General features: G+C 36.9%; 1 protein-coding gene across 1 annotated transcript in view; it reads left to right on the top strand.

Moving 5' to 3' along the window:
- The window catches only part of COL4A3BP (collagen, type IV, alpha 3 (Goodpasture antigen) binding protein), a 101,795-nt gene that overhangs the window by 36,452 nt on the left and 48,322 nt on the right, over nt 1-17,021 (top strand). The window contains exons 6-8 of the mRNA XM_005858152.2: nt 4,208-4,315; nt 5,513-5,651; nt 13,300-13,383. Coding sequence (XP_005858214.1) covers nt 4,208-4,315; nt 5,513-5,651; nt 13,300-13,383 — 331 coding nt within the window. The remainder of the gene's footprint in view (nt 1-4,207; nt 4,316-5,512; nt 5,652-13,299; nt 13,384-17,021) is intronic.

Below are 17,021 nucleotides of genomic sequence, written 5' to 3'. Positions count from 1 at the left end.
CGGGGAACGTTGGCTTCCTCCGTCACTGAAGCAAGCAAGCCTCCTGTTAGCTTCCAGCTGCCTGGCTGTCGACCGCCATCTTGGTTGGCAGTTAATTTGCATATCGCCCTGATTAGCCAATGGGAAGGGTAGCAGAGGTATGGCTAATTACCATGTTTCTCTATTATTAGATAGGATAGGATGATCTTTTTGTGGATTCTGTTATATTGAAACAAGCTTACCATTTTTTTTAATCTACTTTGTTGAGATACTATTCAACATTCTTAAAATGTATCTATTTTAATTGGACAATTGAGTTTTGACCGTTGTAACCTACACACACACTCCAATTTTTTGTACCTCTTTGTAGCAATGCCCCTACTGCACCCTGACCAGCTTTCTTTTGTCATAGAATAGATTTACCTTTAAAAAACAAAACAAAACAATTTTCTTGAGGTATAATGCACATACAATAAAGTGGTTTATTCTTTCATTAATAGTTTTCCTGATACCAAAATATTTATTTGGCCTCATCACTAAGACATTGCTTTGCTTTGAGATGTGGAGTGGTGTATAGTGATGTAAGGCTTGGAGAAGAGGTTTGAATCCATCTAGTCTTAATATGTAACTTTTTAGTAAATTCTGAGTTAAGTAACTTTTATAAATATAGTGTTTTATAAACAAGCATCATTAAAAGTATGACATCACTTTGTTTGGTGTTTGGTGACTTGTATATGCTGAAAGTTTGAATTTTAAGAGGCTGCTTTTTTCACATGGATAAATTTCTAATGTCTTTGCCTGAAGATATATTTTTTAATGAGTTGTTTTGTTATTTTGGTTATGAATTTCTTAGCTCCTTTCTCCCTCTAACTCCCTTCTCCTCCTCCTCCTTCCTAGAATATAAACTTTAACTAATGAAGTGATACTGAACTGGAAAAGTGTATTAAACTAGTGTTAATATTATTTACATAAAAATAATATAATTTTATTTATTAGTTAAATCAGTATAAAAGCTTGATATTCTGTACCTAGAAAAACATTGTCCAGTTTAAACAGTGATGGCGAACCTTTTAAGCTCGGCGTGTCAGCATTTTGAAAAACCCTAACTTAACTCTGGTGCCATGTCACATATAGAAATTTTTTGATATTTGCAACCATAGTAAAACAAAGACTTATATTTTTGATATTTATTTTATATATTTAAATGCCATTTAACAAAGAAAAATCAACCAAAAAAATGAGTTCGCATGTCACCTCTGACACGCGTGTCATAGGTTCGCCATCACTGAGTTAGAATAATGTCAGGGCTAAGCCAACAGCTATATAGGAAATGTAATGGATTTTTAGGAACGAGAGCACAGAGGATGTAAAATGTCAATGGAAATACTTTCTACAATATATTGTACTTAATTTTAATGATTCATAATCTTAATCTTGAAAATCAAGTAATCTAAACAACTACTATTTTAATGGGATGATTGAGTTTTATTATGTGTATGCCAAGAATAATTAGATGTTATTTTACCTCTTAAATTTAGAGACTAGGGCTAACGTCATGCACAGTACTTTAAAAAATAGCAGTAGGAAGTAATCAGAAATCTAAAATACTTGAACATGTTTCAAGTACAGTAAAATCACGATATAATAATTCGGGCGAGGGGCTGTCCATTAAAGCCGAAAGTCCATTATATAATAAAGGAGGTTTTCCAAATGTGTATGATAAAAAATTGACAAATTAGTTTACCTATTTTTACTTACGTAGACATGTTTGTGTAATTAAAATGTATGAAAAGTTTTCTATATGTAATACTATAATTTTAAATTTATACTGAATAGGTCTAGTACATTTGTGCAGTCATCAGTCAACTCGAGTAAATAAATGCCACATGGCTGGGCCGTGGCTTAGGGCACGTAGGAACTTGGCCGGCATGCAAGTTAAAACTGCTGCAGAAAGTTACACCATGCAACAGCAGAACCAATTACTGTGTGCGATGCACTGTGATCACCTGCTTATCATTGACCGAACATTGTTTGCAAGTAGTGACTCTTGGATTTAAATATATATACTATAGTTGTAGATATGTAATATTTATATATGTCAGCAAAATTACTACAGTGTTTTTTCCAACATATGGTCTATTCTCTAAAATTTGTTAAAAATGACAGTGAGTTTGGCAGGAGTGGCTCAGTGGTTGAGCGTCAACTTATGAACCAGTAGGTCACTGTTTGATTCCTGGTCAGGGCACATGCCCGGGTTGCTGGTTCCATTCCCAGGGTGGGGGCAGCCGATCAATGATTCTCTCTCATCATTGATGTTTCTATCTCCCTCTCCCTTCCTCTCTGAAATTAATAAAATTTATTTTTTTAAAAATGACAGTGAGGCCTGGTGGTGTGGCTCAGTGATTGAGAGTTGACCTATGAACCAAGAGGTCACGGTTTGATTCCTGGTCAGGGCACATGCCCAGGTTGCTGGCTCCATCCTCCGTGTGGGGCGTGCAGGAGGCAGCCAACCAGTGCTTCTTTCTCATCATTGATGTTTCTGTTCTCTCTCTCCCTCTCCCTTCCTCTCTGAAATCAATAAAAATATATATTTTTTTTAAAATGACAGTGAATTAATAACAAAAAAATAACCTGTTAATTATAAGCAAATCTTGGTTAAAAGAATTTTAAAATTAATAGGGTGTTAATTTTCACGTATGACATACAGACCAGAATGTGACTGTTAGATCCAATGTCCATTAAATTGTCCAAAAAATTGAGGGTTAACTGTACTTGGAAAGTTTTTTTTTTAATGTACAATTCCTTTGTCTATTTTATTGGTACTGCATTTGTCATAGGGAGGGTGAATATAAAGTTGATGCTCTGAAGAGTACAACTACATCAGAATTATATAAAAGTACTAGAGGCCCGGTGTACGAAATTCGTGCACAGGTGGGGTCCCTTGGGGTGGTCTGTGGAGATCAGGCCCTAGCTTGCTCCCCCAGCCTCACAGCCACGCCTGGCACCCAGCCTTGGCCTGGCGCCTCCCGCTCATCCCATCCCCTGCCGATCGGGGCCTCCACTCTGTGTTGGCCTGGCCCTAGCCCCGCCACCGACACTGGTCACTGTCTATGCGGCGATCTATCAGGGCCAGGCCCGCCGCCCAGCTCCCTCAATGCCTGGGAGCCGGGTGGCGGCCCTGCCCCCTGCTGCTGCCATTGGTTGCCGTCTGCAGGGCAATTGGGCCCCCACTCACACCCGCCTTGGCCCGGCACTGCCCGCTCACCTGCTCCACCATCCCACTGTGGTCCCGCTCTCATCAGACCCATCAGGGCTTGCAGCACCTCTAGTGCCGCCACTGCCAGTGTCGTCGTCAATGCCCACCATATTTCGCGCCCTCCCCTGGTGGTCAGTGCACGTCATAGCGAGCGGTCGAACTCCCGGTCAGTCGAACTCCCACCCAAGGGGACAATTTGCATATTCAGCTTTTATTATATAGGATTATTACAGTGCTAAGTCTAAGTATACCCCAATATCCTGGAGTTCAATTATTTTTCATAACAGACTGATAAAGTTGAGAATTTTTTGTGTGACATGAACTATTGAGGTGGCTACAAAGATGAAAAAGATACAGTCTTCTTCCAGAAGAACCAAGTTCCATAGTAATTATAAAATCTAAATATAACCAAGTATACGGTAAATGCTATAATTGTGTTATGTGAGGAGTGGTTGAGAATACAGAGAAACTGCCTAATGTAATAGGAGAGGTTTCATCGAGACAGTGATAAGTGATAGTACTGGAAATAGTACTATAAAGAAATAGTACTGGAAGTTTTCCTCATTTTTACTTTTTTAAAAATTTACTGTTTATTTCTTTGTGCTACAAAAAGAATTAAAAGTGGTTCAAGACATCTTAGCCCATCTCCTATTATTTTTACTTTTTGCCTTTATCCTATCCAATTTTTATAACAGCCTTATTAATTTATAGGAAAACTCTTGTTTATTCTTAAGTATTTTTCCAGTTTTATTGAGGTACAATTAACATAACCTAGTAGCAATTTAAGGTGTACAACATAATGACTGTAGCATTTATATATGTCAGCAAGGTGTACAACAAGCACACATATATAGTGAAGGGATTACAATAAGTTAAACATCTATCATCTCACACAGTTACAATTTTTTTCTTGTGATGATTAAGTAATTTTTATTTAATTTTTTTTTTCATGTAGTTTACTTTCTTTTTTAGACTGAATCTGGTTATGGATCTGAATCCAGCTTGCGTCGACATGGTTCAATGGTGTCACTGGTGTCTGGAGCAAGTGGCTATTCTGCAACATCCACCTCTTCATTCAAGGTTTGTGGTTGTGAATGCTTTAAGTTAAGGCCTCATAAATTGAATTTATTACTGAATGTTGTGAACAGAACTTATTTAATAGTTTTTTCAAAAGAACTTCTCTACAATGTAATTTAAGTTCAGAATAATTTTTTAAGGGTTAACATTTATGACAAATAGAAAATGAACACATCAAAGATTTTTTTGTTAATAGATAAGACGTAAAAATAAATTGGTTCAAAGGAGAATCTGAAGAATGCCAAAATGATTTTGCTAATATATGCAAAACTGTTCGGTATCCACAGATTAGAAACTAGTGTATCTCCACTAATCAAGGTTCATTTGCATATCTGGCCAAAAATCATTTACATTACTCTTATTTTTCTACTACTTAAAGAATTATAAAATAGGCCAAATGTAATGAAATCAAAGACTTCTATATGATTAGACATTCCATAAATGCTAAAGGTCCCATCAATAGCACACACCATTCCTTTGAAAGGATATCCAGTAATATTTTTTCCCATTTTAAAGTCTTTGACAATTATTTTTTTATTTTTTATTTTTATTTTTATTGCTTAAAGTATTACAAAGAGTATTACATCTGTCTCCTCTTTTCCCACCCCTTGACAATCCCCTGGCCTCCCCTACCCCCCAGTGTCTTATGTCCATTGGTTATGCTGCCTTCCCACTGTAGTTTGACAGTCTGTTTGATGCTGCTCTGCCTCTGTATCTCTTTTTGTTCATCAGTTTATAATGGTCTTTATTATCCATAAATGAGTGAGATCATGTGGTATTTTTCTTTCATTGACTGGCTTATTTCACTTAGCATAATGCTCTCCAGTTCCATCCATGCTGTTGCAAATGGTAAGAATTCCTTCTTTTTTACAGCAGCATAGTATTCCATTGTGTATATAGAAAACTTTGACAATTTTTTTCTCACAATGTCAATCATTTGAAAATATTAAATTTTACATGAGCAAATTGTCAGGCTTATTTGTCCCTTATTTCCTTCAGGCTTATCACTATCTGGTCACTGTTAATCAGTTTCAAGTTAATTCCTAGGAGTATTACATTGAGCTTGACAGCTCTCCCTACCCGATGGCCCTCATTAGTAAGATATAGACCTTAAAAAGTGATGAAACACAATAGGACTAAATAAATTACAGTTTTGTTCATTTAGATTACATCCTCCACCCCCTTTTTTGTGTTTTGCAGAAAGGCCACAGTTTACGTGAGAAATTGGCTGAAATGGAAACCTTTAGAGATATCCTATGTAGACAAGTTGATACTCTACAGAAGTACTTTGATGCCTGTGCTGATGCTGTCTCCAAGGATGAACTTCAAAGGGATAAAGGTTAATTAGGCTATTACCACTATTTTTACTTGGAGAATGAATGGATGTAAAGCCTCTTGATCTTAAAGGGTAATGTCTTTAACTGATAAAGGTAATTAATAGTCACTTTTGCTGCAAACCCCCAATGTAACAGATTTCAGTATCTATATAACTTGTATACTTTAATAACACATCTTAATTATTCTGATCACTCATACATACTAGATTCCAATGAAGATTTTTAAATGATTTTTAAGTTCTTTATTTTATTAAAAAATAGCGTCTGTCATCTTAGTAATATGGGGCATTTTATATGATTATGTCTAATATATTTACCCTATGATGAATCTTAGAGATAGGCATATGTTTATATTAAATCCTCCAGTCTGGAATCAATTGATCTCTTTCTCCTCTTTTTTTTTTTTTCCTCCTTCCTCCCTGTCTTTCTCTTTTCATCTTCCTCTCTTTATCACTCTCCCTTCTCTGGCCTCTGTTTTATGGAAGAGGAAATCAATAATTGAGCTATATATACATTTAAGAATATAGTGAGTTTTGTTAAGAAATATAATCTTCAGTTAACTTATAATGTGAGTTTTGAACTTTTCCTTTGTTACTGCTGAAGATATTACTGATGTTGTCAACATCTGTTCTTCAGTTTTTCTCTTATTTGCTGTGAAGGCAAATTATTGCTAAATAGCACTACTTTTATTCACAGTATAACTGAGTTGCTTGACATGGTTTCATTTCTTGATCTTATTTAAATGTGTTTGATCCAAGTTCAGATTCTTTTGTCTTCTCTGTTCTTTATCTCCTTTGTTTGCTTTTTAGTTATAATTGTTATTTTAGTGGCTACTTAAGTTTATAGTATGCACATTTAATTTATCACCATATATCTTCAAGTAATGTACATCAAGTACTCTAAGGAAACTTTTTCCTGGAATCCTCTTAGTTGGTTCTTTCCCTGACCTCTATAGTTCCCTCATTTGTATGTGCTATCAGTACTCTGCTGAATACTCAAGGGGACCCTTCTTTCAATCTTCTGGGTTCTCTCTCTATACAGCTGTCTCCTTTCTAGTATTCTCTCATGTGAACTCTAGTTGCCTTTGTCTCTCTGGACTCAGCTCCATTTCCTCACCTCAGAGAGTCTACTGAGCTTCTCCTGGGTTCCTACTTACTCTACAGCTTGTAATCTCTCCCAAGGCAGTAAGTGGGATACTCCTAGAGTTCAGATCTTGCCACTTATAGGTGATCATCAGTTTTTTTCATATAAAATGTTTTATCAAATCTTTTTTTGCCAAATGTACAGTGTTCTTGAAAACCATTGTTTCATATATTTTGTCCAGGTTTTAATTTCATGCTAGAGGGTAAATTCAGTTCCTTTATTCTGTCTTGGCCAGAAGCAGAAGGCCATATCTCTGAAAATTTAGACAAAATAAGTAGCTTTGATGTTTTTTATATTTGATACACTTTAAGTTTTTGGTTCTTTAACATTGGATATTTATTTCTCTAAAAGTAAAGGTAGTTGAGCTATTTCTCCTTCATTAAAATATATATATACACACACATATACACATATATATATGTAATAGTCCCTCAGTATGAACAGGGAATTGGTTCTAGGACCCCCCGACCCCCAGCTGATACATAATCAGCAGATGTCCAAGTTCCTCATATAAAATGGAGTAATATTTGCATATAACCTACACACATCCTCCTATATACTTTAAATCATCTCTAGATGACTTATAATACCTAATCCAATGTAAATGCTATATAAATAGTTGTTACAATGTATTGTTTAGGGAATAATGACAAGGGGTAAAAAAGTATGTTCACGTTCAGTACAGACAAAATCATTGTAGGCCTAGCAACAAAGTACATGTCAGCAACGATGTAACTTTTTTCAATTATTTTCAGTTCACGGTTAGTTGAATACACAGATACAGAAAGCTGACTGTATATAGCCTTTTTACCAAATTAAACATTACCCATCAACTTTCATTTGCTTGAAATATTTCTTTAAACTAAATCAATATATATCTGAATTGGATTCCTTGTTGTTTTTTTGTTTTTGTTTTTTGTGTTTTTTTTTTAAGAGAATGGAAGGGAGAGGGGGAGACAGAGAAACATTGATATGAGAGAGACTTGGACATCTGCTGATTATGGTATCAGCCAGGGGCCCATCAAATGGTTGCCTCCCACACAGGGCCGGCCGGGGATTGAGCCTGCAACTGAGGTATGTGCCCTTGACTGGGAATCAAATCTGGGACTCTTCAATCTACGGGCCAGCACTCTATCTACTGAGCCAAACCAGCTAGGGTTCCTTGTTTATTTTTAAACTAGAGGCCCAATGCACGAAATTCGTGCAAGGGGCTCGGCCCTCACAGCTCTGGTGGCTTGCCTCAGCCCCCGCAGCCCCAGCTTCGTCCGGGAGGTTATCCGGAAGGACATCTGGAAGGTCATTAAGCTGTCTGGTCTAATTAGCATATTATGCTTTTATTATTATAGATGATCCACATCAAAAGTATATACCATTTGAAAGACAAAAGTGATAGCAAGAGGAGTAGAAGTTGGGCTGCAGTTATAACCAGGTTGTGTAGAAAAGTGGAAAAATGATTTTAAACATTATTCATTTTGAATAAATGATAACAGTGGTAGACTACTGCATTAGTACCACAGCCTGGGTGGCTTAAACAACAGAAATTAATTTTCTTACAGTTCTGGAGGCTGAAAGTCTGAGATCAAGTTGTTGGCAAGGTTAGTTCCCTCTGAGGGCCATGAGGGAAGGAACTGTTTGAGTCCTCTATCCTTGGCTTATAGATGTTCGTCTTCTCCCTGGGTCTTTATGTCATCTTTCTTCTGTGTCCAAATTTCTTCCTCTAATAAGGACTTCAGTCATATTGGATCAGGGCCTACCCTAATGATCTCATTTTAACTTGATTACGTCCATAAAGTCACTGTCTCCAAATACATTCACATTCTGAGCTATGGGGGAGTTAGGACTTTGACATATGGATTTTAGGGGTACACAATTCTGCCTATAACAATTGTTTTTTCTGTAATTGCTCTTTTTAGAAATATTGACAGTTTTAAGAATACATGTTGTATAAAGGCAAAATAAGGACATGGACCTTAGTTTTCTATTTTGATTGTAGATCAGAGATGCTGACCTATGTCTTAGGGATCTCTATAGGTGCACTTTCATTAAATTATCAAGTGTGTGAATTTTAAGAATTCCTGTTCTTCAGTAAATGTGTCATTGAAATGGTAATAGCAAATTCTCTTTATTTTAGGTGATCATCAGTTTTTTTCATATAAAATGTTTTATCAGAATTGCTAGTAAGGCCATCTTAACCTTGACCTCCACCACTCCCACACATTCTTCAGTAAGATTTAATTAACCCTTTAGGTCTTAGGTACTCTGGGATTACAGAAGTTGAAGACATTATCTTTAACCTAAACATACTGCTTGATTGTAAAATAAGACGTATCACATTAAAGGAAATACTCTATTCATTGAGGAAACATTTCTTCATATCTGTTTCCTTGACTGTAAAATAGATGTTATATCCAGCACATACAATTGTGACAATTAAAATAAGAATTATATTTGTTAGCACTGTGCTTAACAGCAAAAAACAAAAACAAATAATAGCTGGTATTATTAATGTAATTAATTTGGGTTATTGCAGGGATACAGAAAGCAGGAATGTGTAATATCCAGAGATGGAATTTAGCATAATCAGTTTGTGTTGGTAAGGGAAACTGATCTGATTGAGATAGGGGATTTATATTAGAACAGTGGCATGTCTGATATCCCTTAAAGGTGCCTCAAGAATGGACAAAGTATTACTTGGTTAAAAAGAAAGGGGAAAGGCCAGTCTTTAGCCAGAGAGACTCTTGTTTTCATCAGTTTTATATATTGAGTATTGGGCTCGAAAAACAAGGTTGAAAATCCCTGTTTGGTGGTACAAGCTTTCGGGTAGTTAGGGACATGAAAGTGAATCTTCAGTAATCCAAAGAAGATACTAATGATGATATGAGTGAAGTGCAAGCCTTTCAGTGTTTAACCAGTTAACTGCCACGATATTTTGAATTTAATTTAAAAAGGTCTGCCACTTGCGTCTATAGACGCTTATAGCGTACAGATGGTTAAGAGCAGTTAATCAGAGTAGTAGTGAGTCAAGATCAGGATCAGCCAGTTTCTTCCCGCATCTCCCATTCCCCTTTCCCCCCCAAGAATAGTCAGTCCATTCCCTTTCTATGTCCCTGATTCATTATAATCACCAGTTCATTCTGTACATCAGATTATTTATTCACTTGATTCTTAGATTCACTTGTTGATAGATGCATGTTTGTTGTTCACAATTTGTATCTTTACCTTTTTCTTCTTCCTCTTCTTAAAGGATACCTTTCAGCATTTCGTATAATACTGGTTTAGTGGTGATGAACTCCTTTAGCTTTTCCTTATCTGTGAAGCTCTTTATCTGACCTTCAATTCTGAATGATAGCTTTGCTGGATAAAGTAATCTTGGTTGTAGGTTCTTGGTATTCATCACTTTGAATATTTCTTGCCATTCCCTTCTGGCCTGCAAAGTTTCTGTTGAGAAATCAGCTGACAGTCGTATGGGTATTCCCTTGTAGGTAATTGAGTCTCTTTCTCTTGCTGCTTTTAAGATTCTCTCTTTGTCTTTTGCTCTTGGCATTTTAATTATGATGTGTCTTGGTGTGGTCCTCTTTGGATTCCTTTTGTTTGGGGTTCTCTGCGCTTCTTGGACCTGTAAGTCCATTTCTTTCACCAGGTGGGGGAAGTTTTCTGCCATTATTTCTTCAAATAGGTTTTCAATATCTTGCTGTCTCTCATCTTCTGGCACCCCTATTATTCTGATGTTGGTACGCTTGAAGCTGTCCCAGAGGCTCCTTACACTATCTTCGTATTTTCGGATTCTTTTTTCATTTTGCTTTTCCGGTTGGGTGTTTTTTGCTTCTTCGCATTTCAAATCTTTGGCTTGATTCTTGCGCTCCTCTGGTCTGCTATTGGGTGTAATATTCTTTATTTCCGACCGTGTATGCTTAATTTCTAGTTGTTTCTTTATCATAGCATCGAGGGTCTCATTAGTTTTCGTGAGGCTCTCCAGAAGTTTATTGCAAGCCCTCAAAATTGCGTTTTTTAGCTCTATATCCTCCATTTCTGTCATGTTTTTTTGTCTCCGCATTTTTTATGCTTTCTTGGTGCACCCCCTAGTGGTCTTTGTGCGCAGTCTTGTTCTAGTTGAGCCTTGATTGTTGTAGTTAATACTAGAGGGATTTGACCACCAGGCCGACTGGCTGTGTGAATCAGCTGTGTCTGCCGCTGAAAACTTCTGTCCTCTGGGGAGGTGCTAATCTAGCCTTTGCCTGAGGCAAACCGGCAAATGGCTCTGTGCAGGGCTTGGGCGGGGCGGGATCAACAGGGCAGGGCGGGCGGAGGGAGCCGTTATGGTGCCCTCAGTCCTGTTCCCAGAGGCTCTGCTTCTCAGAACCCCCGGAACCGCTGCAAACCTCGGAGGGAAAGCTGCCTTCCAACTGATGCCAGACACTCCCGCTTCTCCCGTTTGGGTCCGAGTCCCCAGCGATTCGCCCGTATCTGGAGCTCAGAGTCTGAGACTCCCCCCTGACCGAAAACGACAACCGCGCTCTCAGCCACCAGCCCGCTTTGCGCGCGCACCTCCGCACCTGAGTTTTTTCCACACTGCGCCTCCTCTGAGCCTCGGTGTGCTGTTATTTTTCCTTCTAGTTGAAGAGTCTCTCCTCAGCCAGCCTTCCTGTGGTTCTGGGTGATGTCCGTTCCGTCTTTTAGTTGTATTTTTGAAGTGGTTGTTTGCGGCAGCAGTCTCCGGTGTTTACCTATGCCGCCATCTTGGTGGAGTCCAGGATCAGAATCTTGTCTGATGATGAGTACTGATTTAAAAACAGCAATGTGCTGTTAATGAATTTCTAGAATTGACCATATTTACAAATGATGAGACAATAACGATCCACAGAATTTGGGATTTGATTAATCTTGAGATTTAGGTATCTGCAGAGGCTTCATTATGGATATTGAAGTCTATAGGAATGATGGACTAGGAAAAAACAGTGTCAGATATTGGTATCAGTTGGCTGAATAATAAGTGTTAGTAGATAATAGCAGCTTATGGTTTAAAAAAGTTGTTATAGATGAGTAGCAAAATTTTGAAGTGATGAACTAGCCCAGTAATTATAAAAAAATGAAATAGCCCCCTAGTTAGAAATGGCAATACAGAATAAAGGTATTCTCCATGGTGATTTCTACCATTTAGTCAAGGGAGGGAATAAGGAATAGGAATGGGCTTTACATCTATTGGGAAAACAACTAAAATGGATGAGCTACTCCTTGTAAAGAGATAAAGTCAAGAAGTACAACAGTTTAGAGTGAAGATTATTTCTACAAAAAGAGTGTTTCTGAAAAGATAATACAATAAAGAAGCCTTACTAAGAGCACTTGATAGAAAGCAGAGAATAGATTGGGGGCTGAGGTTTAGAAATTTACATTAAGAGTGGAATATATAGCCTGGCTAGTGTGGTTTAGTGGTTGAGGGTTGACCTATGAACCAGGAGGTCACAGTACTAGTATCGTTCCTGGTCAGGGCACATGTCTGGGTTTCGGGCTCTATCCCCAGTAGGGGGCATGCAGGAGGCAGCCTATCAGTGATTCTCTTTCATCATTGATGTGTCTCTCTCTCTCTCTCTCTCTCTCTCTCTCTCTCTCTCCCTCCCTCCCTCCCTCTCCCTTCCTCTCTGAAATCAATAAAATACATTAAAAAGAAAAAAAAAGTGGAATATATAGTGCAGAAGGTTAAAGTATGTTAGGCAGTAAAAAAAAAAAAAGTGAATAGAACAAAGAGATAAACAGGAGAACACAGGATTTTGATCTTTATAGAATTGGATAAGTTAAAAGGATTTCTAGGCACAGACACACTGGGATGAATGAAAATCAATAATCACACCTGTAAATCATTATATTTTTCCTGCATGTTTAGAAATGGTAAATTTAGGAACTCCCAGAAGCAAGCTAAGGTATTTTCTGCATGGAAGTTATCCTTTTACAGTCCTGCTCAGCCATTATAGGCTTCTGATGGAATTATGAAATTGCCCCAAGGTAGGTAGGAAGACTAAAGGGCAAAATAACTCATATCTTAATACCATCCCTTACACAAATGAGAATGTGTACAGTTTGTTTGTTTGGTTTTTTTTATATATATTTTATTGCTTTTTTACAGAGAGGAAGGGAGAGGGATAGAGAGTCAGAAACATCGATGAGAGAGAAACATCAATCAGCTGCCTCCTGCACACTCCCCACTGGGGATGTGCCTGCAACCAAGGTACATGCCCTTGACCGGAATCGAACCTGGGACCCTTGAGTCCGCAGGCTGACGCTCTATCCACTGAGCCAAACCGGTTAGGGCAGAATGGGTACAGTTTTTATAATAATGTATTAAATTCTATAGCATATTTGTTGGGCATACTTTAATAAGCACTGAAAATACAAAAATGAATTAGATCTTGCACTCAAAAGAATCAAGAATGTATTGACTCAATTGAACCTAAGAATAAATTGGTTAATTTCTATTTTCTTTCATCCTAATATCCTTAAATATATTTTATTTAGTGGTAGAAGATGATGAAGATGACTTTCCTACAACGCGTTCTGATGGAGACTTCTTGCATAATACCAATGGCAATAAGGAAAAATGTAAGTAGTACATTTTCCTCCCTCCGCTGGATAAAGTGCACTTTCTAAAGTTATATAATCACTAATTATATAACAAGAATAATTATCTAAATGACTTTTTGGCTATTTTTTTGTTTTGTTTTATTTTATTAATCCTCACCTAAGGGTATTCTTTTTATTGGTTTTTAGAGAGAGTGGAAGGGAAGGATGGAGGTGGGAGGAAAGAGAGAGTGAAAAACATCTGTGTGAGAGGGGCACATCAATTGGTACCCCCAACTGTGGCCAGGGATAGAACTTGCAACCCTGGTACAAGTCTTTGACAGGGAATCGGACTCTAACCAGAGCCCTCAGTGAGTAATTTTTTTAAAAGGAAATGAAAGTTTCTTGTGAAAAAAGACATATTCTTACTTTAAATAATAATGGCTCCTAATTATCTAACAAAGACTCATTCTAAATTCCAGACAATGGCCCACTTATTGCAGTGTTATTTGGTAGAATCATTTTCTAGAACTGAAAATGTTTCTTGGGGTTGAGGGGGAACTCCCTTTTTTTCTCTCCACTTGATAAACTGGTGTTGAAAAGTATATAATCAGTGTTATTAAAAGAAAATTATTGTAATAGCTCTGATTTCACGGCACAATTGTTTATAGACCAGGAACAAAGTGGTTTATTTCATATACCAGTTTATTAATTGATCCTTTTTTTATTTAGAATAGCTAACTCATTAGATGGAATTCTGAATTGTTCATTAGAAACCTCTGTTTTGTGACAGTTGCCAACCTAAAGGGCTTTGTGCTAAGAGAACTAAGCTAAAAACAAATACCACATGGCATCACTCATATGTAGAATCTTAAACACCAGAAACCTGTGATTAATAGTCAGTGTTCTGTTTTGACATGTCCTAATAAAAAGCTAGAGTGGATGCCTAAAATTTTTTAAAGTTACAAATAAGCCTTTGTGGAAAAAAATAAGTTAACTCTAATTGTGCTTATTTTTGCTGAAGTTATGAAAGACTATGAAGTAATCTGTAGCTGTGTAATGTTTTCAAATAATTTTTTAAAACTGTTGTATGGGTGGCCCTGGCTGGTTTGGCTCAGTGGTTGGAGCATTGGCCCGTGGAATGAAGAGTCTTGGGTTCGATTACGGTCAGGGGCACATACCTCAGTTGCAGGCTCGGTCCCTGGTCCTGATAGAGCACCTGCAGAAAGCAACCAATCGATGTGTCTCTCTGACATCGATGTTTCTTTCTCTGTTTCTCTCCCTCCCTCCCTCCACTCTCTTTAAAAATCAATGGAAAAAATATCCTCGGGTGAGGATTAAGAAAAAAAACAAACAACTTTTACATGCATGGGAATACTTTTCTATTTCAAATATCATATTAGTATATTCCATCTGAATATTGGCACTAAAATGTAATGCTTCTCTCCCACCCCACCCCACTTTTCCTTTTTATTTCTTAGTTTCATCATGGCTCTCTACTTTTTCCTTATAACCTAGCTCCCTCCCAATTTTACAAAATACTAGCTTATTACAAAGTTTTCTTATAACTTTGGACTACATTGTTGAACCTTATTGAATCATGTAGATTTATGTATTTTTATGGAATTAAACGTTTAATTTGGGATGGTTTTTTCCCAATTGCATTTTAATTTCACAATGAATCTGTTTAAATAGAAAAATATTTTGTTTGCATATTGGAAAAATTATTGAAAGAAGTTGTAAAACTCAACAGATCTAGTCTTCCATTCCACATAGTATACTCAACTACCACACCTACATTTTGCAAAGGAGAATGGAAGCTTATTTCCTGTAGAAATTGAACTGAAGAGTTAGATTCAGGAATACCTGGCACAGCAAAAGATAGGTATATCAGTCTATCAATAAAGTGATTAAGTGGAAATGTACCTATTGATTATTGAAATCTAAGAGTATCACTATTCTGCTTATCTCCAAGAAATCTGGTAGCCAGGGACTAAATGTAAGTTTACATACTGAAAGATGCAATCCCTAGCTCCCTTCTCTAACCCTGTTTGCAGAATGCCTGTCAACCAGACATATATTTTCTGATACAAAGTTAAAAGCTCTGGAGACATTGAGTGGACATAGAGAAAGACCTATAAATAGAGATTTTCAGGGGCCCATTATGAAAAAGCTGTCTCGCTACCAGGTCACCCTTTGATGAATTCCACTAGTTAAAATAAACTGCTATTGCATACAGGGTTTACAGGTCATAACTCTTTAATGTAAACAGATAGCTAGACCTCCAGACATTGAGGAAAGCCCCCAACATCTCTTTTTTGAAGAGAGGCTTGAAACCAGCAATGGAAGATAGGGGTGTTGCTGTCATTTAGAGAAATATCCTACACAAGCTGTCTGCATACTTTTAAAAATAATGAGTCACATTTTCAGTACACTTGTGGAAGTCACTGTTTAAAAAATTCCTTCCTTAGGGTTAATGGAAATTAACTTTTGTTAATCATCATAGGTGGAAAGTATCTTCCTATGGTTAACCTCTAGAAGTAAGTTAGAAGTACTGTGTATAATCTGATAAAATAAGTAGAACATGTAATCTTTAAATCTGATACTATTGATCATAGTTTGGAATTAGACTATATAAATCATCTCATAAATACTGTCAGGGTCTTGGTGCTAGGATTCTGGAAACATTGGCTACAAGATAATGGAATCTTCAAATAATTATAATGAGTCTCATCATTAAGGCCATCATTAAGAATTAGGTCTAAATCACATATTGTGGTATTGAGTATGCTAAAGTCTTAAAAATTTAGAACTAGCTAGTAAACATTACAAAAATAGGATTTTATGGAGGGGGGGAGGGGGAGGTGATAGAATAGAGCAAGAGTAAAACTTCCAACGATTCTAACCTGAAAAGAAAGGCAAAGTAATTTGCCTTTAGAAGACCGGAGGAGAAGTTTTTGGATAAGCGAATACCTTCCTTAGTTAAAGACCTCAAGAGTTCTGGGTCATGGTGGAAGCACTGTTCCCTAAATTTTCAGTGAACAAATTTCTTGTTTACTTATAATGTAAATTTTCTTGTTATATTCTATATCATCTTAATTTATGTTTCTAGAGACAAAGAGAAGATTTTTATGAGGATATAAGGGTCAATACATCAAAAAGATAGAACAGTTATACACATAATTGCATGTAACAGTAGAGCACCAAAATATATGAAGCAAAAACTATCCAAATTGAAAAGAGAAAAAAGACAATTCAGTATTAATAGTTTGAGACTTCAGTACCCAACTTTCAATAATGGACAGAACAAATAGGAAGATAACAAGGAAATAAAATACTTGAGTAGTATAAACAGACAGACCTAGTAGACATCTACAGAACACTTCACCCAACAATAGAATATATATTCTTCCCAATAGCACATGAACCTTAGGCTAGACCAGTGATGGCAAACCTATGACACGCGTGTCAGAGGTGACACGCGAACTCATTTTTTTGGTTGATTTTTCTTTGTTAAATGGCATTTAAATATATAAAATAAATATCAAAAATATAAATCTTTGTTTTACTATGGTTGCAAATATCAAAAAATTTCTATATGTGACACGGCACCAGAGTTAAGTTAGGGTTTTTCAAAATGCTGACACGCCGAGCTCAAAAGGTTCGCCATCACTGACCTA

This window comes from Myotis brandtii, unplaced genomic scaffold, assembly GCF_000412655.1.
Source record: "Myotis brandtii unplaced genomic scaffold, ASM41265v1 scaffold115, whole genome shotgun sequence".
Taxonomy (NCBI): domain Eukaryota; kingdom Metazoa; phylum Chordata; class Mammalia; order Chiroptera; family Vespertilionidae; genus Myotis; species Myotis brandtii.
This window is presented reverse-complemented; position numbering and strand designations above follow the sequence as displayed.